Here is a 15,003-nt window from a genome sequence, read left to right as displayed (position 1 = left end):
CCTTGTGGTCAAACTGATTAATAACACATTAGTGAAGGATTGACTGATAGATCCATAAACCAGAAAACTAGCTATCTTTTCTTAGACTTATCTGACGTCTTGTCAGCAAAATACAGCTTCATGTAACTTGATGTCTTTAAAAGGGGAACTGTTATGCTTATTTAGACTCAGACTGTTGGACAACCACCTGTGTAAGCTGGTTTTATCCACATGTTGAAGAAGCACAAACATGGAGCTTACTTATTTATTATTGTGCTATCTACTGTACAATATAAAGCGCCTTGAGGCGACTTTTGTTGTGATTTGGCGCTATATAAATAAAATTGAATTGAATTGAATTGAATTGAACTTATCAGATAAGTCTAATACAAGCATTTTTGGCTTCATACATTCACCATCCACTTCATTAGGTACAGCTTCTTTGTGGTTCCTTAATTCTTCATGGCACAGATCCAACAAGTTTCTGGAAACATTCTTCAGAGATTTTGGTCCATATTGACGTGATAGCGTCTCACTGTTGCTGCACATTTCCCGGCTGCACATCCATGATGAGAATCTGTGTAAACTGTGGCAATAAAGAGATGGACACGGTCAGCATCAATACTCAGGTAGGCTGTGATGTTTGTACAAAGGGAGCCAAAGTGTACCAAGAATATGTCTACAAACCCTACCAGCCCAGCAGCTAACAGAAGGCAGGATGGTTCCATGCTTTTATAATGTTTACACCATATTCTGATCCCGCCATTCAAACATCGCAGCAGAAATCAGGACTCACCAGATCAGATGTTTTTCCAGTCTTCTACTGTACAGTTTTGGTGAACCCATGTGACTTTTAGTCTGTTTCCTGTTAGCTGACAGTAGTGACTGTGTGTTCAGAGATCCTCCTCTGCACACCTTGGTTGTGATGAGTGATTGTTGGACTTCCTGGTGAATGAACAGGGTCAATCTTAAAAGTAAACATGCTCAATTACACAAGCACATCTATCTGACTGCTGACATTGGCTGACTCAGTGCTAAATGTATGGAACAATTATGATTCATAATTATCTCAGAGAACATGTTTCACAAAATCCAGCAAAGCACAAAACCCTCCAGCAATCTTGAAAAGCAAACAACTCGGGACCAATGTGATGCCGCTTTCATTAGGAAAGTGCAGGTAAGGCAAATCTGCACTTTCTCCTGTTCTGTTGAAGCACTGTTCAGCAGAACAGCCCTAAAAATCTGATCTCTGGTGTGAAGTTCAAAGCTAAAAGCACTCACAGCAAACTCTCCTTAAACCTTCAGTGAGAACAACAGAAAGAAGACAAACAGAAGGAAACTACAGTGTGTTCTTCCTCTTTAGATGACACTCCTGTGCACACGGTCGTACACTCCAGCCTTCTGACAAAATAATCTGCTTACGTTCCACTGCAGATGTGTGTGTGTTTCAGACAAGCACATGGAGGCAGCAGATTTAGAGAAATAATCCTTCATTTTTCATCTACGCAGCAGCAGCAGCTCAGGGATCGGAAGGCAGGGGAGGTTCACCTCACTCAGCTTAATGTGATGTAATGTTTGTGTGCGAGCACAAAAACACTGTCACAAGGATCAAGCTGTAGAGATGAGAAGCCAGCAGAGCTTTTCTCAATGTTATGAAAAAGAGAGGTCAGACTGGGTCTGTGATTGGCCCTGGGTTTTTGATTTGTCCTTCCTGGGGGTCATGTGTGAAACCTTTTACTGTCCAGGACCACAAATCACATCAACCCAAAAAGTCCCTTTCCAACCTGTGCTGTGTTTTTAGAGCAAAAGCTCCCTGATGAAGTGTAAAACTGATTTAAACCTTTCATCTGCAGCACCTCCTCAGATTACAGATGTGATTTTAGGACTGCTGCAACCCACACGTTTCAAAGCCTTTTGGCTACGGGTAAATTTCCTTGAAGTTTCCAGAAATCTGTCGTATTGTTCAGGTGAGCTGAGGAGACAGGAGGGATGGGAGGGAGCGGAGGGAGCTACCCTCATGAATGCCACACACAGTCAAAGCATTCACACTTCTTGAACTTCACATCCATGTTAACACTTGGCCAATCAACCCATTTTGGTAAATAGAATAGTTGTTTAAGACAGTAATTATCAGGTTATGCACTGTTTAAAAATAAATAAATAAGAGAAGACTTGATCATCTGTGAGAATGAGGTCCCAGCATCATTTAGAAAGGAGACGGGTGCACCAGTAGCAGACCTGCCAGTTCCAGTCTTCTCCATCATGCTGCATGTCAGTGGTCTGTGAGCACCTGTTCCGCTGAGGGACATCCAGACCTCAACTGTGCATCCAGACCTCTTGAAATTCTGGGCAGTTATTTTGAAGCTTTATCTGTATTAACTTTAATCACTGGTGAACAAACACTACAAACTACAGTCAAATCTGTCCTAAAACAAAGCCTCAAATTTCGCTGACTTCCCCTAAAATGAGGTTTTAAACACCTTTTCCACTCAAAGTTGAACCAGAAACTCAGAGTCCTTCAGGATGATACAGAAAACCTTTTATAAGCTTTTCAAAACCTTACTTTGGCACAAAGTTAATAAGCATTTTAAGCTGCTTTTAAATCAGTGTTAACTATTCTATACTTGCAGTTTTATGCTGCTGATATTAAGGATATTAAATAATTTTGGTAATGCTCAAAATACAGCATTTTAAGGTAGTGAGTTTTGCTTCTTGAAAGACTTTGGTTGTACCAGCAGTGCTGCAGCTCTCTCACAGACTTGTGAGTGCAACATCTCATATCTCATATCACACATACTTCAGCTCTAAGTCAGTTTTTTAGTAATGAATTCAAAATGATTTTCAAGCAAAAATCCACATAAACCTCTGAATCCATCATCGTCATCATCTTGCACTTCTCAACCAACCAAAACAGTGTTTATTCACCTGCCATCCACCTCATTGGTTAACAAGCACTCTGCTGCTGACATCTAGTGGCCAAAACCCAAACAACTCCAAAGACACCTGCCACAAGCTTGTTGGTACGCTGCTAAGAATTTGATGGGCGCAAACTTGAGATGATTTTGTGCATCAGCAGCATTGGAGAAGGTTCACAGAGGTCAGCTGATGACAGAAGTTTGCTCATAAATGCTGCTGAAATCACAAGACAACATTTTTGCTCTAATTTCACTGCACGAATTATAAATAAACAGACACAGGGGTAAGATCAGTTGTGATTTTTGCATAAATTACAGCTTCTGACGGCCTGAGCTTAAAAAAAAGAAAGTATTTTGCCCTGGGTCAATAATGTGGGTAGGTTTACCATCTAATAAAACAGCTATAATAGTGTTTTCAATACCAACTCCACTTTGTATAATTTCCCTGATTATAATGTTACTCTCTATAAACGGGGAAGTTTTGAAACCCGACCCCCGTCGACTCTGCAATAGGATGCAGAGAGGAAGCCTGCTGAGATCCAGCCGAGTGTCTTGCTGCAGTGCGGAGTGACGCTCAGAATACCAAAAGCTCTGCATCCTGAGCACACAGCGAGCCGAGGTAAACGATGCAGCCATTTGTCACCATCGCACTCACGCTAATGTGGAAAGATGTGGGGCCTGTTATGCAGAGGCACACTCTGCGTCAAAAACAATTACACAAGCACTTCCATTAACAGCCAAAGAGGCAAGACTGCAGAGAAAAAAAACAACTGTTTCCCACCAGGAGGACAAACAGCGGGATCCTAATTTAAATGATTATTTCTCCAAGGACCAAATAACAGGGCAACAATGACAACTCCTATTATATATGGACAAATACAAGCATTAAAATAGTCTGAGAACATATTCCAAGCTGCAGTAAACAGTGTGTACTGTGTACTAGTTAGTGAACATCCTGGACAGTAAAGTACTGGCAGTCAGATAAAAGAGCAGTAAACAGTTATTTTACTGTGGACCTTATCTGCAAAAACAGTCTGTTACTGTAGAAGATGAACAGTAGGAAGGGCAATAAATTACTGTCAACCAAATGTTGTATAACACTTTGCATGCAGATTAGTGCAGAACAAACAGCACAACATGATAATATGCAGTAAAAAGCAATTCAGAATCAATGAACAAGAAGAAATATTAAAGAATACAATCATTTTTAAAAATCGCCTACAAGTCTAATAAGAGCACCTCAAATAAACTTGAGAACAACTAGAATATAGCATGAATTCAGCCACTTGTCTGTCTTGTTTATGACCATATATCAGTGTTTTTCCTTTTGCAGCACACAGTTATGCAATCTTGCTCTATGCAACATTTTAACAGCTACTCTGAATGCAGGCTGAAAGTTTTCTCCACAGGGGGTGGGCTGGGAGGCAAAATGATGAAGCTGTAAAGTGATGTAGGGCTAACAATCTGCTGTAATGCCAATTATGAGGCTCCGAGGGAACAGCAGTGTTTTGCTGGCCTCGGTGCATCTCTGCACATAAACTCCTCCCTCATCACCAGTGTATTTTCCGCTTCAAATCCTTAAATCATGCAGGGAAAAGGAAGAGAATGATTTATCCAGCTGTAATCTATAATTAGTGGACAGAAGTAGCAAAAAAGTGTTCAGTTAGAATTATGGGCTCTGGGTGCTAGAAACGTCACCCGGCTCTCTTTCACTGGAACCTCTGTGAACACTTTACTAATAACTTTGTGATCTTTAGAGCTTGTTTCAGATCACCAAAAAAACAAAAGTTCATTTTGTAAATTACACTCACTGTTCCAGCCTGAAAGCAGGATTGTCCAGGTGATGCTCATTGGCCAACGACTTGTTAATCACAAGTTATCATCCAATGAGAGTCCTTGGCTTCAATCACATCAAAGCCTCACTTTTCTGATCTAGTTTCAAAACACCAAAATAGCGACAACGAAAATGTTCAACGCGAGACTTCAGTAACCAATGAGTGGCATCACGATGTTATTTACTTACACTTATTAGGGCAAAAAAGCCGATGGCAGGTTGACAAGATACATGAGCTAACTTAATACACCAAATGTATATCAACACATAACAACCACAACAACTAAAGTGTGTAACACAAAATAACAACAATCACTACCACATCATTTTCAAATTAATGTTTTGAGTATGAGCAGTTACAGTCCAATGAGTTTGTTAAGCTAGCCCGAGAAAAACTACTGTTAAAAAAAAAAAGTGCTAAAGCTTGCAGTTTATTAGAAGCCAGCGTATAAAATGCAAAAATGATTGAAACCAAAGGCAAAAGTAATAGAAAAAGAACTTTTATTTACAAAGTGTAAACTTCCAGCAAAAATCAACTCCTTAAAATGATAGAAAAATACATCCAGTTTTTATTTTCAGTATTTACATGTGTGAAAATATGACACAAGAGCTCTTCCAGTAATAACCGACCATACTGATATTTATCCAGAATTAAAATTTAGAGTACTCAGCGGACATATACATCCATGTTTTCCATATAACGTCTTAATTTAACTATAATTAATTGAAATATATGACAACTAGTTGAGTGCTGTATAGTGCTTAGTTTAATTTTTGGCACATTATAAAATATAAGAGAAATTTACATGGCAGTGATGCAGCCGAGACAGGAGATATTTCTGAAGATCTTTAAAAACACAAGCTAAACTTTTATTTATATTTTGTTAGTTTGTTTTAAAGGAGAATGAGCTCCGTCTTGTTATCAAAAGAAAATGATCAAGTACTTTCCCAAATTAGCAGCACTACAGTAAACGTTCAGCTTTAAAAAGTGACATAAAATCCATCCCTTCATCGATACAGCTCGAAAGGAAACATTAGTAAGAAAGAAACCTTTGTATTTAAAAAAAAGAAAAAATAGTAAACGTCTCCACATGGTGGGAAAAATGCCAAATTAAACATGTTACTACAGTTTCAAAATGATGATCATTTGGATGTTTAGAGATATGAACACGTTAATCATTTCAGGGGAAATCCAGACTGCCAGAATTCATTTTTTACTCATCATCATTTAAAGAATAAGACCTAAACTTTTAGTTAAAACCCCTGAACATATTGTGCAGGAAAACAACCGCCTGCTGGGGTTAAGAAATGGGACGCGCCACCATACTGCAGGAAAAACAAGAAAAGCTTTAACATAATTACTTTTTCCTGCATTAAAAAAAAAATTAAACTTAGAAACAAAAAATGTTATTTTAGAAAGATACCTCTCCCAACGCTCCAAGCTCCTCCCACCACATAAGCACAGGATTTGATCCCCACTCTCTCAGGTGAAAGTCCTCTGCACAAAGCCTTTTAACAAGCGTGTCTCATTTAGGGCTGCCACAAACGATTATTTTGATAGTTGACTAGTCACCGATTATTTTTGCGATTAGTCGACTAATCAGATCATGCATCCATTGGATGTAAAACGTACAGCTTATTTCACCAGCATGCATCTGCTCTTATATAACTATCATTAGCTTACAGATTTAAGTGTTTAAGGTATGTGCTAACTAAAATTAAAGACAAGATGATAGTTTATTAAATTTTAATGACATTTGTAGTTTGTTTGGTGGAGTTTAATAAACTCAGCCGTCTGCTCCTTGCTATCTAAAATATAACAGGACACCGGAGTATTTTCTCGAGCATCTCACACTTCTGATAATCAGTTGTCTGCTTGATGTTTATTCAGCTGTGTAAAAACTATAACTTTAATCTCAGCCAACCCGATTTACTCAGGAACAAATAAAATACTAAAAAAAGCCAAACAATATCATTTTTAAGTTATCTAAGTGACTTATATATCGTGTTTAACCTGAGTAGCGAAAGACGGTGGTGGGTTTGAAAACGATTTGCCGGGAGTCCGGTGCTCTCACCGGCTCTAGTGAGCCGTCAACCCCAGCTAGCTATCGAGCTGGTGGGTAACAGACGTCTCAGAAAACGTCAGAGCGCTTTTGAAAATATGTGATGTCTTGATAAACTGAGCAGATATTTGAGGTTTACACAGCTATATTCTCGCCTGAAAATATGTTAAACGTTTGTGACGCAGAAAGAATAATAAGTGTGATATTAAAACTAACTAGCTGCCGCCATTGATGAAAACTGAGCAGGGCCACGCTATGAATTCTGGGACACAGCTTCTTCTTCTTCGGGGTTTAACGGCAGCTGGCATCCTTGTACATGCAGTGCTGCCATCTTCTGTTTCAGTCCGTCATTACACTCTTAAATCCTACTACTTACTCCTGCGTCTTTTTAGATCTTACAAAGCTTCAAACGACGCGTCGACTATTAAATTAGTCGTCGACGATTTTAATAGTCGACGTAATCGTGACTAGTCGACTAATCGTGGCAGCCCTAGTCTCATTTCATAAGCAGATTTATGAAATTTGCCACTTAAAGATGGGATGGGGCATTTTTGGAGAAAAGATCACAAATTATAATTAAAGTGGTTCAACAGGGATTTAGGCCCCTCCTCTACCTTCTGTTTGTTTTTCATCCCATAACAAGACATGAAGAGTAATAATAGTATAGATGGGTATAAATAGTATCAATATCTGAATCACAAAAAATAGAGAGAAAAATAAATATTGTTGTAACTCTGTGAAGTCATCTGTATGAAATCATTAATTTACCTTGCGGCCACTCTTGGAAAGGACTTGAAAAGGGTTTTCCCTTTTAATAATAAAATCACATACTGAATTAAACACCCCAGCATTTAATGTTCATACTGTTTTTGTTGTTTATGTGGGGAAGAAACTGCAGATTCCTTGAACATTCCTACTTTCCTCAGTGGACCTGCAGCGTTTCAGCACCAAATGCGGAAACGAGCGAGGAGAGGGAGATGGTCAGATGAGTGCCGATGGTTAGGCAGGCCGTTGACTTCCTCGAGCTCCGCCTGGCCGACCAATGACAGCCTGCCCAGCAGCTGGAGTCCCCTCCCACCTGGAAGCGAGGGAGGTGGAACGAAATCTTTCAGAGAGAAAGGACAGAGGGAAAAGAGAGAAACTGTGAATTAAAGAAGAAGAAGCAGGAGGAATTCAGAGAGAGCAGCTTCCAGCAGGTATTACTTAATACAGCTCTAAGATGTTACTGTTTGAAAAGTCACCAGTGACGGTATGGTAACATAAAGATAAATAAATGAATGAACCCATGAAAAGATAGGAAATCGACTCCATATACACAGCACATCTTATTTTTAAGCCACTCAAAGCACAGAAACAACAGTCACCCTTTCACATTAACTCATACACGACTTTTTTATTTCTCGACGCTTCTGTCACACAGTTTTGTTTGTGTGTGTGTGTGTGTGTGAGAGACTACCGGGACTATACAGGATGTAATCCACTGTCAGGGCCGTGCGGGAGTGACAGGTGGTGATCTCAGGTCTCCTGTCAGGCATCAGGTGATGTTGGTAAGACGACTGCAGCTTCAGGCTGTGCTCGATCCTCCACGCTCTGCAGAATCATACACATGGTTAGAGAGAGTTTGCCCATTTTTTATTATGGTGACAACCAGCTTTTCAATTACTGAGAACTAAAGAGGCAGAAATGAAAGGAGGAGGGAGTGACGAGAGAAGAACGGCGAGACTTTACCTGCTGAATTCATAAGCAGCTTTGGCAGCGAGGTCCTCCACACTGAGATTAGAGATCGCTCCCTCTACAGCTGACGGAGAGAAAAGGACAGGTGGTTGTTAGTGATGAGGTTCAACACACTAATCACTAAACTGTATTAACATCTCTCAGGCAAACTGGCGACAGTCCAGGACAACATGAGTAACTTTCTAAGCAAAGTCTGGATAAAAGATTAAATAAATGTGGATCAAAGTCAAATCTGCCTAATCAAGTGCTGCACTGTGAAGTGGATGTTAAATTAAATGCAGGTTAAACTTTGGAGGCCCGAATTTTTCTAGACATCATCCAATAGAGAAGCACGCATAATTACACTTATTATTTTAAGTACATACGTATGTTCATACTGACAAAAATGGCTATCTGGAGCATACCAGTACAGGCATGAAGTACTCATAATGGTCAGAAAGTTGGAGGTGGATGGTTGGACACTTTGTGCCCTCAATAGCTGAAGGAGAGGAGAAAAAAGCAAACCACTGATACAGTTCTATATTATTAGAGGATACGCTATATTTTGATTTCTAATAAGTGCTTTGAGACAGGGCTAAACGCAGCCACAGGGAGTCCACAAGCCAGTGCACTACTAGCACCAGTCTGAGGCCTGGATAAACAGGCAGGGTCGAGTCAGGAAGATCATTCGGTGCAAAATCATCGAGAAGCAGCTCTTCGACTTGAACAATTTCTCACACTTTTTGCACACTAAGCAGCTGATTATGTAGTGTGCACAGTGTACTACTAAGTGCTTTCAGACACCCTGCGTCTTTGACCTGCCAGCTCACGAGCACACGGTGATGTGGGATTTCTGACAGCACCTTATGAGAAAAGAGCAGAAACTGCAAGTGGTCGTTAAATATCCTGCTGGCTGCATGTTCCACTGAGGCAGCTCTCTCACGTAAACCAAGCACGACATGCCCTGAAGTGTAGCTGACGCAAACCAACTCCCACTGTGCTCTAAGTGTGAGAAACCACATCCCTGAACAACGAGCCGGCTGGAATCTTTTGACATTTTCCAGAATTCTTTTGAGAAAACAGCTTTTCCAAAGTTTACCTGTAGGGCTGGTGGGCGAGGTCTCAGCATTAGGTTTGTTTTCATACTGGCACTGGTGGGTTATTCCCAGGCTGGGAGACCAGATTGGAGACATGAGGAGACGCTGACCTCTGGGACTGTTTTCCTGACCTGACACCTACACAAACACCCACACCCAGAAAAGAAAAGGGAAAAAAAACCCAAAAACGGATAAGTGAGTGTTTGTTGGGGATTGAAGCACCGAGCTTTTCTTTATTTGATGAGTGGGAAATGGACACCACAAGGTTTACTGTGAGGTGACAGAAACCAGGCATAAACAAATGGGATTCACTGAGCTGAAAACCACAGATGACATTTTGCATGAATGACCATCAACGACCAGAATTAATTATCATAACTGTCTACTAACTATAAGTTAATTGATCAGTTTGTGAGCGTTACAATATTCTCACCATGCCAATCTGCATTCCGCTGTATTGCAGGCAGCCTGTGGTCAGGAAGCTGTACAGTGGACTCCAGGGTGCAGAGTTAAAATCCCCACATAAAACCACCGGGTTAACCGGCCCGTTTGGGAGGCGGGACAGCCGGTTGATCTCAGCCAATAAGATTGCCAGCTGGGCCAGTTTGATGTCACCTCGCCGGGGGTTGTAGAGAAGGTGGGTGTTGGCGACACAGATGAATGAGGAGGGATTTACATGACTTATGCCGTTGTTAGGTCGCAACAGCACAACCAATCCCACGTTGTCTCGGTCGAGGAGGGTGTCGCCGGGCCGGAAAAACTCGATGGGATTGGAGGAGAGCAGGGAGAAGCGGGAGGTTTTGAAGAGAACGGCACAACCGTCTGGTTTCTTTCCTGTCCGCTTTTTATACTCACAGTGATAACCTGACAAACACACAACAAGATGGGTTAATAAATTAAAAACATCATAAATAAATGACAAAACAAAGAAACGTTGCTTTAACCATCTTTAATATACAGTCTGTTCAGTCTGTTTGCAACAGTTAGAAGGAAAGATTTATCAAAGTCTCTTATTTTCACAATAAAAGCACTTACTGTATATTGGATGTTTAGAAATATTAAAATACATTTGAGTTCATGTTTTTCACAGTAACTCTTTGCTTTGAAGTTTTAAAGTAATTTAATTAAAGCATTAAAAACAGAAAAATAGGGCACACAGTTAAAGGTACTACTGAGCTCTCTAACCTTTACCATGATGACTCAAAGCTTACCTCTCACCAAACCTTCAAACCTCACAGATTCTGAACCTGAAAGCAGTCACTCACTGTCTTCCCTTTTTTTGTCTTTCACTTTTAATGGCCCTCCCAAGCACACACATGTACACACAAAAATGAGCAGCAGTACCTAGTGCCTGGAGAGCAGGCTTAATCTGGTTTTCATAGTGGTCCTCCTGCACTTCCTGAAGACACAGGATCTAAAAAAAACAACAACAAAAAAAACAAAACAAAAACACTCTCATAAATTTATGATGAAGAGCCAAAAGTATATGGACACGTTTACCAACACCCTTCTGTGCATTTTGCTGTTTTCTGGTGGTTTGCAACTCCTGTTAATGATGCAGCACAATGACTTTGAGCCACTGTGTGTTACAAACTCTGTGGCTACAATTTCACTTCTGCTTTAAATGGGCTTGATCGATACGTTAATGTCAAACTCCAAATAACCTAGGATAAAGGATCAGATAAAGGATCCAGTGCAGCCTATAAATGAACAAAAATGTTTTGATAACATGAGTAACAAGAGATTTAAAAGATCAGGATGCATAGCCTGTAACTTGTGATGGCGTGACTTCCAAACTCCTAACAGATTTTACTGAATGTAACTCTCTAAACTTAAGCCCAACAGAAGTCAAATAGGAGAATCATCATTACAAGTGGAATGAATAAACTCTCCCCAAAAAATGAACACTTGATTAATTTAATTGCCAGTAACCAGTAGATAATATGTTCCTTTTATGGCCCAGCCCAAGGTTCAACATGACAACTCCCCAGTTCCCCAGACCTTACCACTGAACATCAGGGCAAAACTTCCTCCTGAGACCATTAAACTATACATACTAATAGGTTTTATGATACTGCATCCCCTCACATCAGCGTTGTGGTGCTGGATCTCTGCCAGTAGGTTATGCAGTCGGTACTCCCAGGTCAGGACGTCGGGGTCACAGTGTCGGTACAGGTAGGCGTTGTCCTCCAGGAGCTGCTGGGAGAGGATGTTGTAGGACATCACCGAGAAGTCAAAGACTGAACTGTCCCCTGGTGGGTGGAGGTCAGTGCTGCAGGACTCCCAGTGTCTTTGAAGAGCTGAGGAGAGATGAGACAAATGGAAAGCTGGAAATGTAATCTCTAAATATGAAGAAATAGAATCTGCAGGCAGAAGACAAGAATTAGCCATTTCTGTGTGCAATCTGCTTTTAGTCTGAATTGTACTGATCAGTTAATTACACTGAAACAGGCACCGTTTCCATGCAGGTTCACAGCCTGTTTTGAACGCAAAACAGGGATTGGATCTGTCAAAATGTCCATTTCCAAACCACAGGCCAGATTGCTGTTCTGGTCTTTGACATGATTCAGCTGCTTTCCCCAAAAAGGGTTCCCACTGTGGGACAGACAACTTCCACCACTGCGTTTACTTGGACTTTTTCAGATATAGATTATTGCTCTGTGACATTCAATTCAGAGGGAAACCATTTCCTAGCTGATCTCTTAATGTAGACTCTGCTTCCAACATGTTTTCAAGCAGCAGAAAAGAGACATCAAAACTGTAATTATACTTAACAAAATTGAAAGGACTCACATTTCACAGCCCTTCTTGGTGGAGAGGGCTGCGTGTTTCCTCCAGGTACCTGCCCCAGGTTTGAGGGGTGAGTGGTGCTGCGAGGCTGCCCTCCATCACTACATCCATCCCTCTGCTGCTCTGAAGTCCCTTTTGTGTCCCTGTGAGGCCCACCCAGCTCCTCAGACCCCCTCCCTTTGAACCATGGGTTGGGTTTGTGCATCACTGGCTGTGATTCTTTATGTCCTTCTTGCTGATGATGATGATGATAATGATAATGATGATGATGTCTGTCTGCACTCTCTCTTCGCTGTCTGTCTTTAGTCTCACTTTTAGTCCTTTCCACATTTTTGTCTCTGCTGGTTTCCCCTCTGACATCTTTTCCGACATTATTCTTCACTCTGTCTTTAGTTCCATCGTTGAAGTGGTGACTAGATCGAAGGCTGCCATCTTTTCTGGAATCTAGGTGATGGTGCTCCCTCTTGGACCCTCCCTCCTTACCCCCTGTTGCTCCTCCTCTGTGTCCCTCCTTTTCTTTATTTTGTTCTTTTCTTTCCTTTTTTTCCTCTGCACTCTTCCTCCGTTTGTAGGGCGGCCCTCTGTCTCTGTCGGGGAACTCCATCAAGTGGCCTGCAGAGGTGTGGAAGGAACGGCAAGGACCAAAGTCACCAAGGTTGATGTTCAGGGGGTGTAATGCCCTGTGAGTGAAACAGTCAAGGGCAGATGGGTGGGAGTGGGGAAGTCGAGAAGGCCAGGGTGGAAACCCTGGCACCGACCACCATGGATGAGGGGTGGGAATGAATTGGGGAAGGAAGGAGGACGCAGAGGAATCAGTGTTGCTGTTGAAGCGGGCCTGGGAAAGAGCAGGAAGACTGCAGGGTGAGAAAGATGAGCTCAAAGAGCTCAGCCGGCGAAGGAACATGGGATGACTGGAGGGAGACATTAGGAAAAAATAAAAAAGATCAATACATGGAGCCGATGTCTGCAGGTTCTCAGTTCTCAGAGAATTTGCTACTTTTACATCCGTATGTCTTTTATCTAACTGCAGGTTAGATTAAATGATAGATTTTTTCTGCCAGTTAGATTTAAGGATAACTTGTTGTCTGAAATAACATGATGACAGAATGATCTAAGTGGAGGCAAAAGTTACTATCAAAACTATATATTTAGTTTAAAATTGCAAAAATAACTGGCAAGAAGCCCAGAGGCGTCCAAAAACATGTTATCAAAACTGTTATATGAACTCTACATTAAACATGCAATTTTCTAGCTGCTTTGTTGAGGTGACAGCTATCAGAAGCGGCGCTGGCTAAGCTAGTTGCTAACTACCTGCTGCTTCCCTGGTTGTTTTGGAGCACTTCTAGTTAAAACTGATGTGTGTTTAAATGTGGATTACACAATAAACGAGTAGGCGAATACTAAAAGGACGAAGCATCAATCAGAAGTTGACGTTACGTTTGTTATAAATGATTTGAACCGCATTGAAAATGAACACAACTCAAACACTGTGATTAGTTTTTAACCCGGAGCTGCTAGCTCACGTCGACTTACGTCTCGTCATCGGCGACTTTGTTTAAGCCTCAGCTTGGGTGCATTTTCAGACATAACGAGATGACATGATGGAAGTTTCGACCTTTGAGTTTGAATCTGAAGACAGATCAAGACAAGTCGAGTCCCCGAAATGCTACGTAACCAAACGTAAAAACAAAGCGCGGAATGAGGCGTGGGCTTCAAGTACCGTCAGGATTTTCGTCAGATCCAACAGGGACAACATACGGAGCAGATTTTGTGTGCTAACGTACCAGTGTAGCTACAAAAAGGTGTGACAACTATTGCTCTAATTGTCATTATTATTGTCTCTGAATGAGCACATACCTCAACCAAAAGCAGCAAAACAAACACTCAGAACGGCTTTTACAGAGAAATCATGCTCTTTGCCGAAGCCGGTAGCGCAACTCCCAACATTTTCAAAGCTACATAAATGCATCACCATCACTCTCGCATGCTTCTCTTTCTCGCGCTGGATGTTGTAGTCTTTTATTTGAGTTAGTTAACAATGAGTGATAAGGCACGCACTATTGAAGGGACTACAAACAACCTGGTACGGTACGAAAAGTGGTCCGGCTGCAACGTAGCTTACCATTGCTTATACATTTTTATCGAGCGCATTGTGAAATGTCACGACTTCTAACGTTGAGGTTATCAGTTATAAAAGCGATAACGACTCATTATTAAAGAAACCCGTGAATCATATCAACAACTAGGATTCTTTATTGAAAGCGCCGTGAATGGAGAATTAAAACAAAGGTCATTGTACTTACGTAAAAGCGAGCCTCTCGAAGACAGCGGTGTCGTTTAAAGCCTCTTTAAACACAAAATGTCACCTTCCAGTCTGTGTCATTTTCTGTTATAATGCGTCGTTGAAATCTGGAGTACAGCTGTCTTGTGTCGGAGTAATAGTTTGCTGTGTGTGGCTAGAGAAGCAGTGGTTTGTTAGAGCTGAGGAGTGGGCACACAGGCAGTGAACGGTATGTCGCTCTCTCTCACTGTGTGTGTGTGGACAAACAAACCCTGCCTCGTTCCAGTTTTGTTCCCCAGTTTTCACAAATGAAGAATCTTCTAGCTCATTT

At 41.3% G+C, this 15,003-nt stretch overlaps 1 protein-coding gene across 3 annotated transcripts; it reads right to left on the bottom strand.

Annotated features, from left to right (window-relative positions):
- Positions 1 to 7,164: 7,164 nt before the first annotated feature.
- Positions 7,165 to 14,906, bottom strand: angel2 (angel homolog 2 (Drosophila)). 3 transcript variants are annotated; one of them, XM_039599503.1, is made up of 9 exons: positions 14,695 to 14,906; positions 12,395 to 13,302; positions 11,690 to 11,901; positions 10,946 to 11,015; positions 10,035 to 10,465; positions 9,604 to 9,739; positions 8,520 to 8,589; positions 8,248 to 8,381; positions 7,165 to 7,896 (listed from the first exon to the last, which is right to left on the bottom strand). In XM_039599503.1, exons 2-9 carry the CDS (start codon positions 13,293 to 13,295, stop codon positions 7,733 to 7,735), a joined length of 2,118 nt encoding a protein of 705 aa, XP_039455437.1. In that variant the 5' UTR covers positions 13,296 to 13,302; positions 14,695 to 14,906; the 3' UTR covers positions 7,165 to 7,732. The 3 variants fall into 3 exon arrangements, 2 of the variants coding, with proteins under 2 accessions (XP_039455437.1, XP_031607489.2); XM_031751629.2 differs by lacking the exon at positions 14,695 to 14,906 and adding an exon at positions 13,925 to 14,073; XR_005608513.1 differs by lacking the exons at positions 7,165 to 7,896; positions 8,248 to 8,381; positions 14,695 to 14,906 and adding an exon at positions 13,925 to 14,073 and having other exon boundaries at positions 8,930 to 9,739.
- Positions 14,907 to 15,003: the final 97 nt, after the last annotated feature.

Source organism: Oreochromis aureus, linkage group 15, assembly GCF_013358895.1.
Source record: "Oreochromis aureus strain Israel breed Guangdong linkage group 15, ZZ_aureus, whole genome shotgun sequence".
In the NCBI taxonomy this organism is placed as follows: Eukaryota; Metazoa; Chordata; class Actinopteri; order Cichliformes; family Cichlidae; genus Oreochromis; species Oreochromis aureus.
The sequence above is the reverse complement of the archived record's forward strand: the minus strand, read 5'-3'. Positions and strand labels throughout refer to the sequence as shown.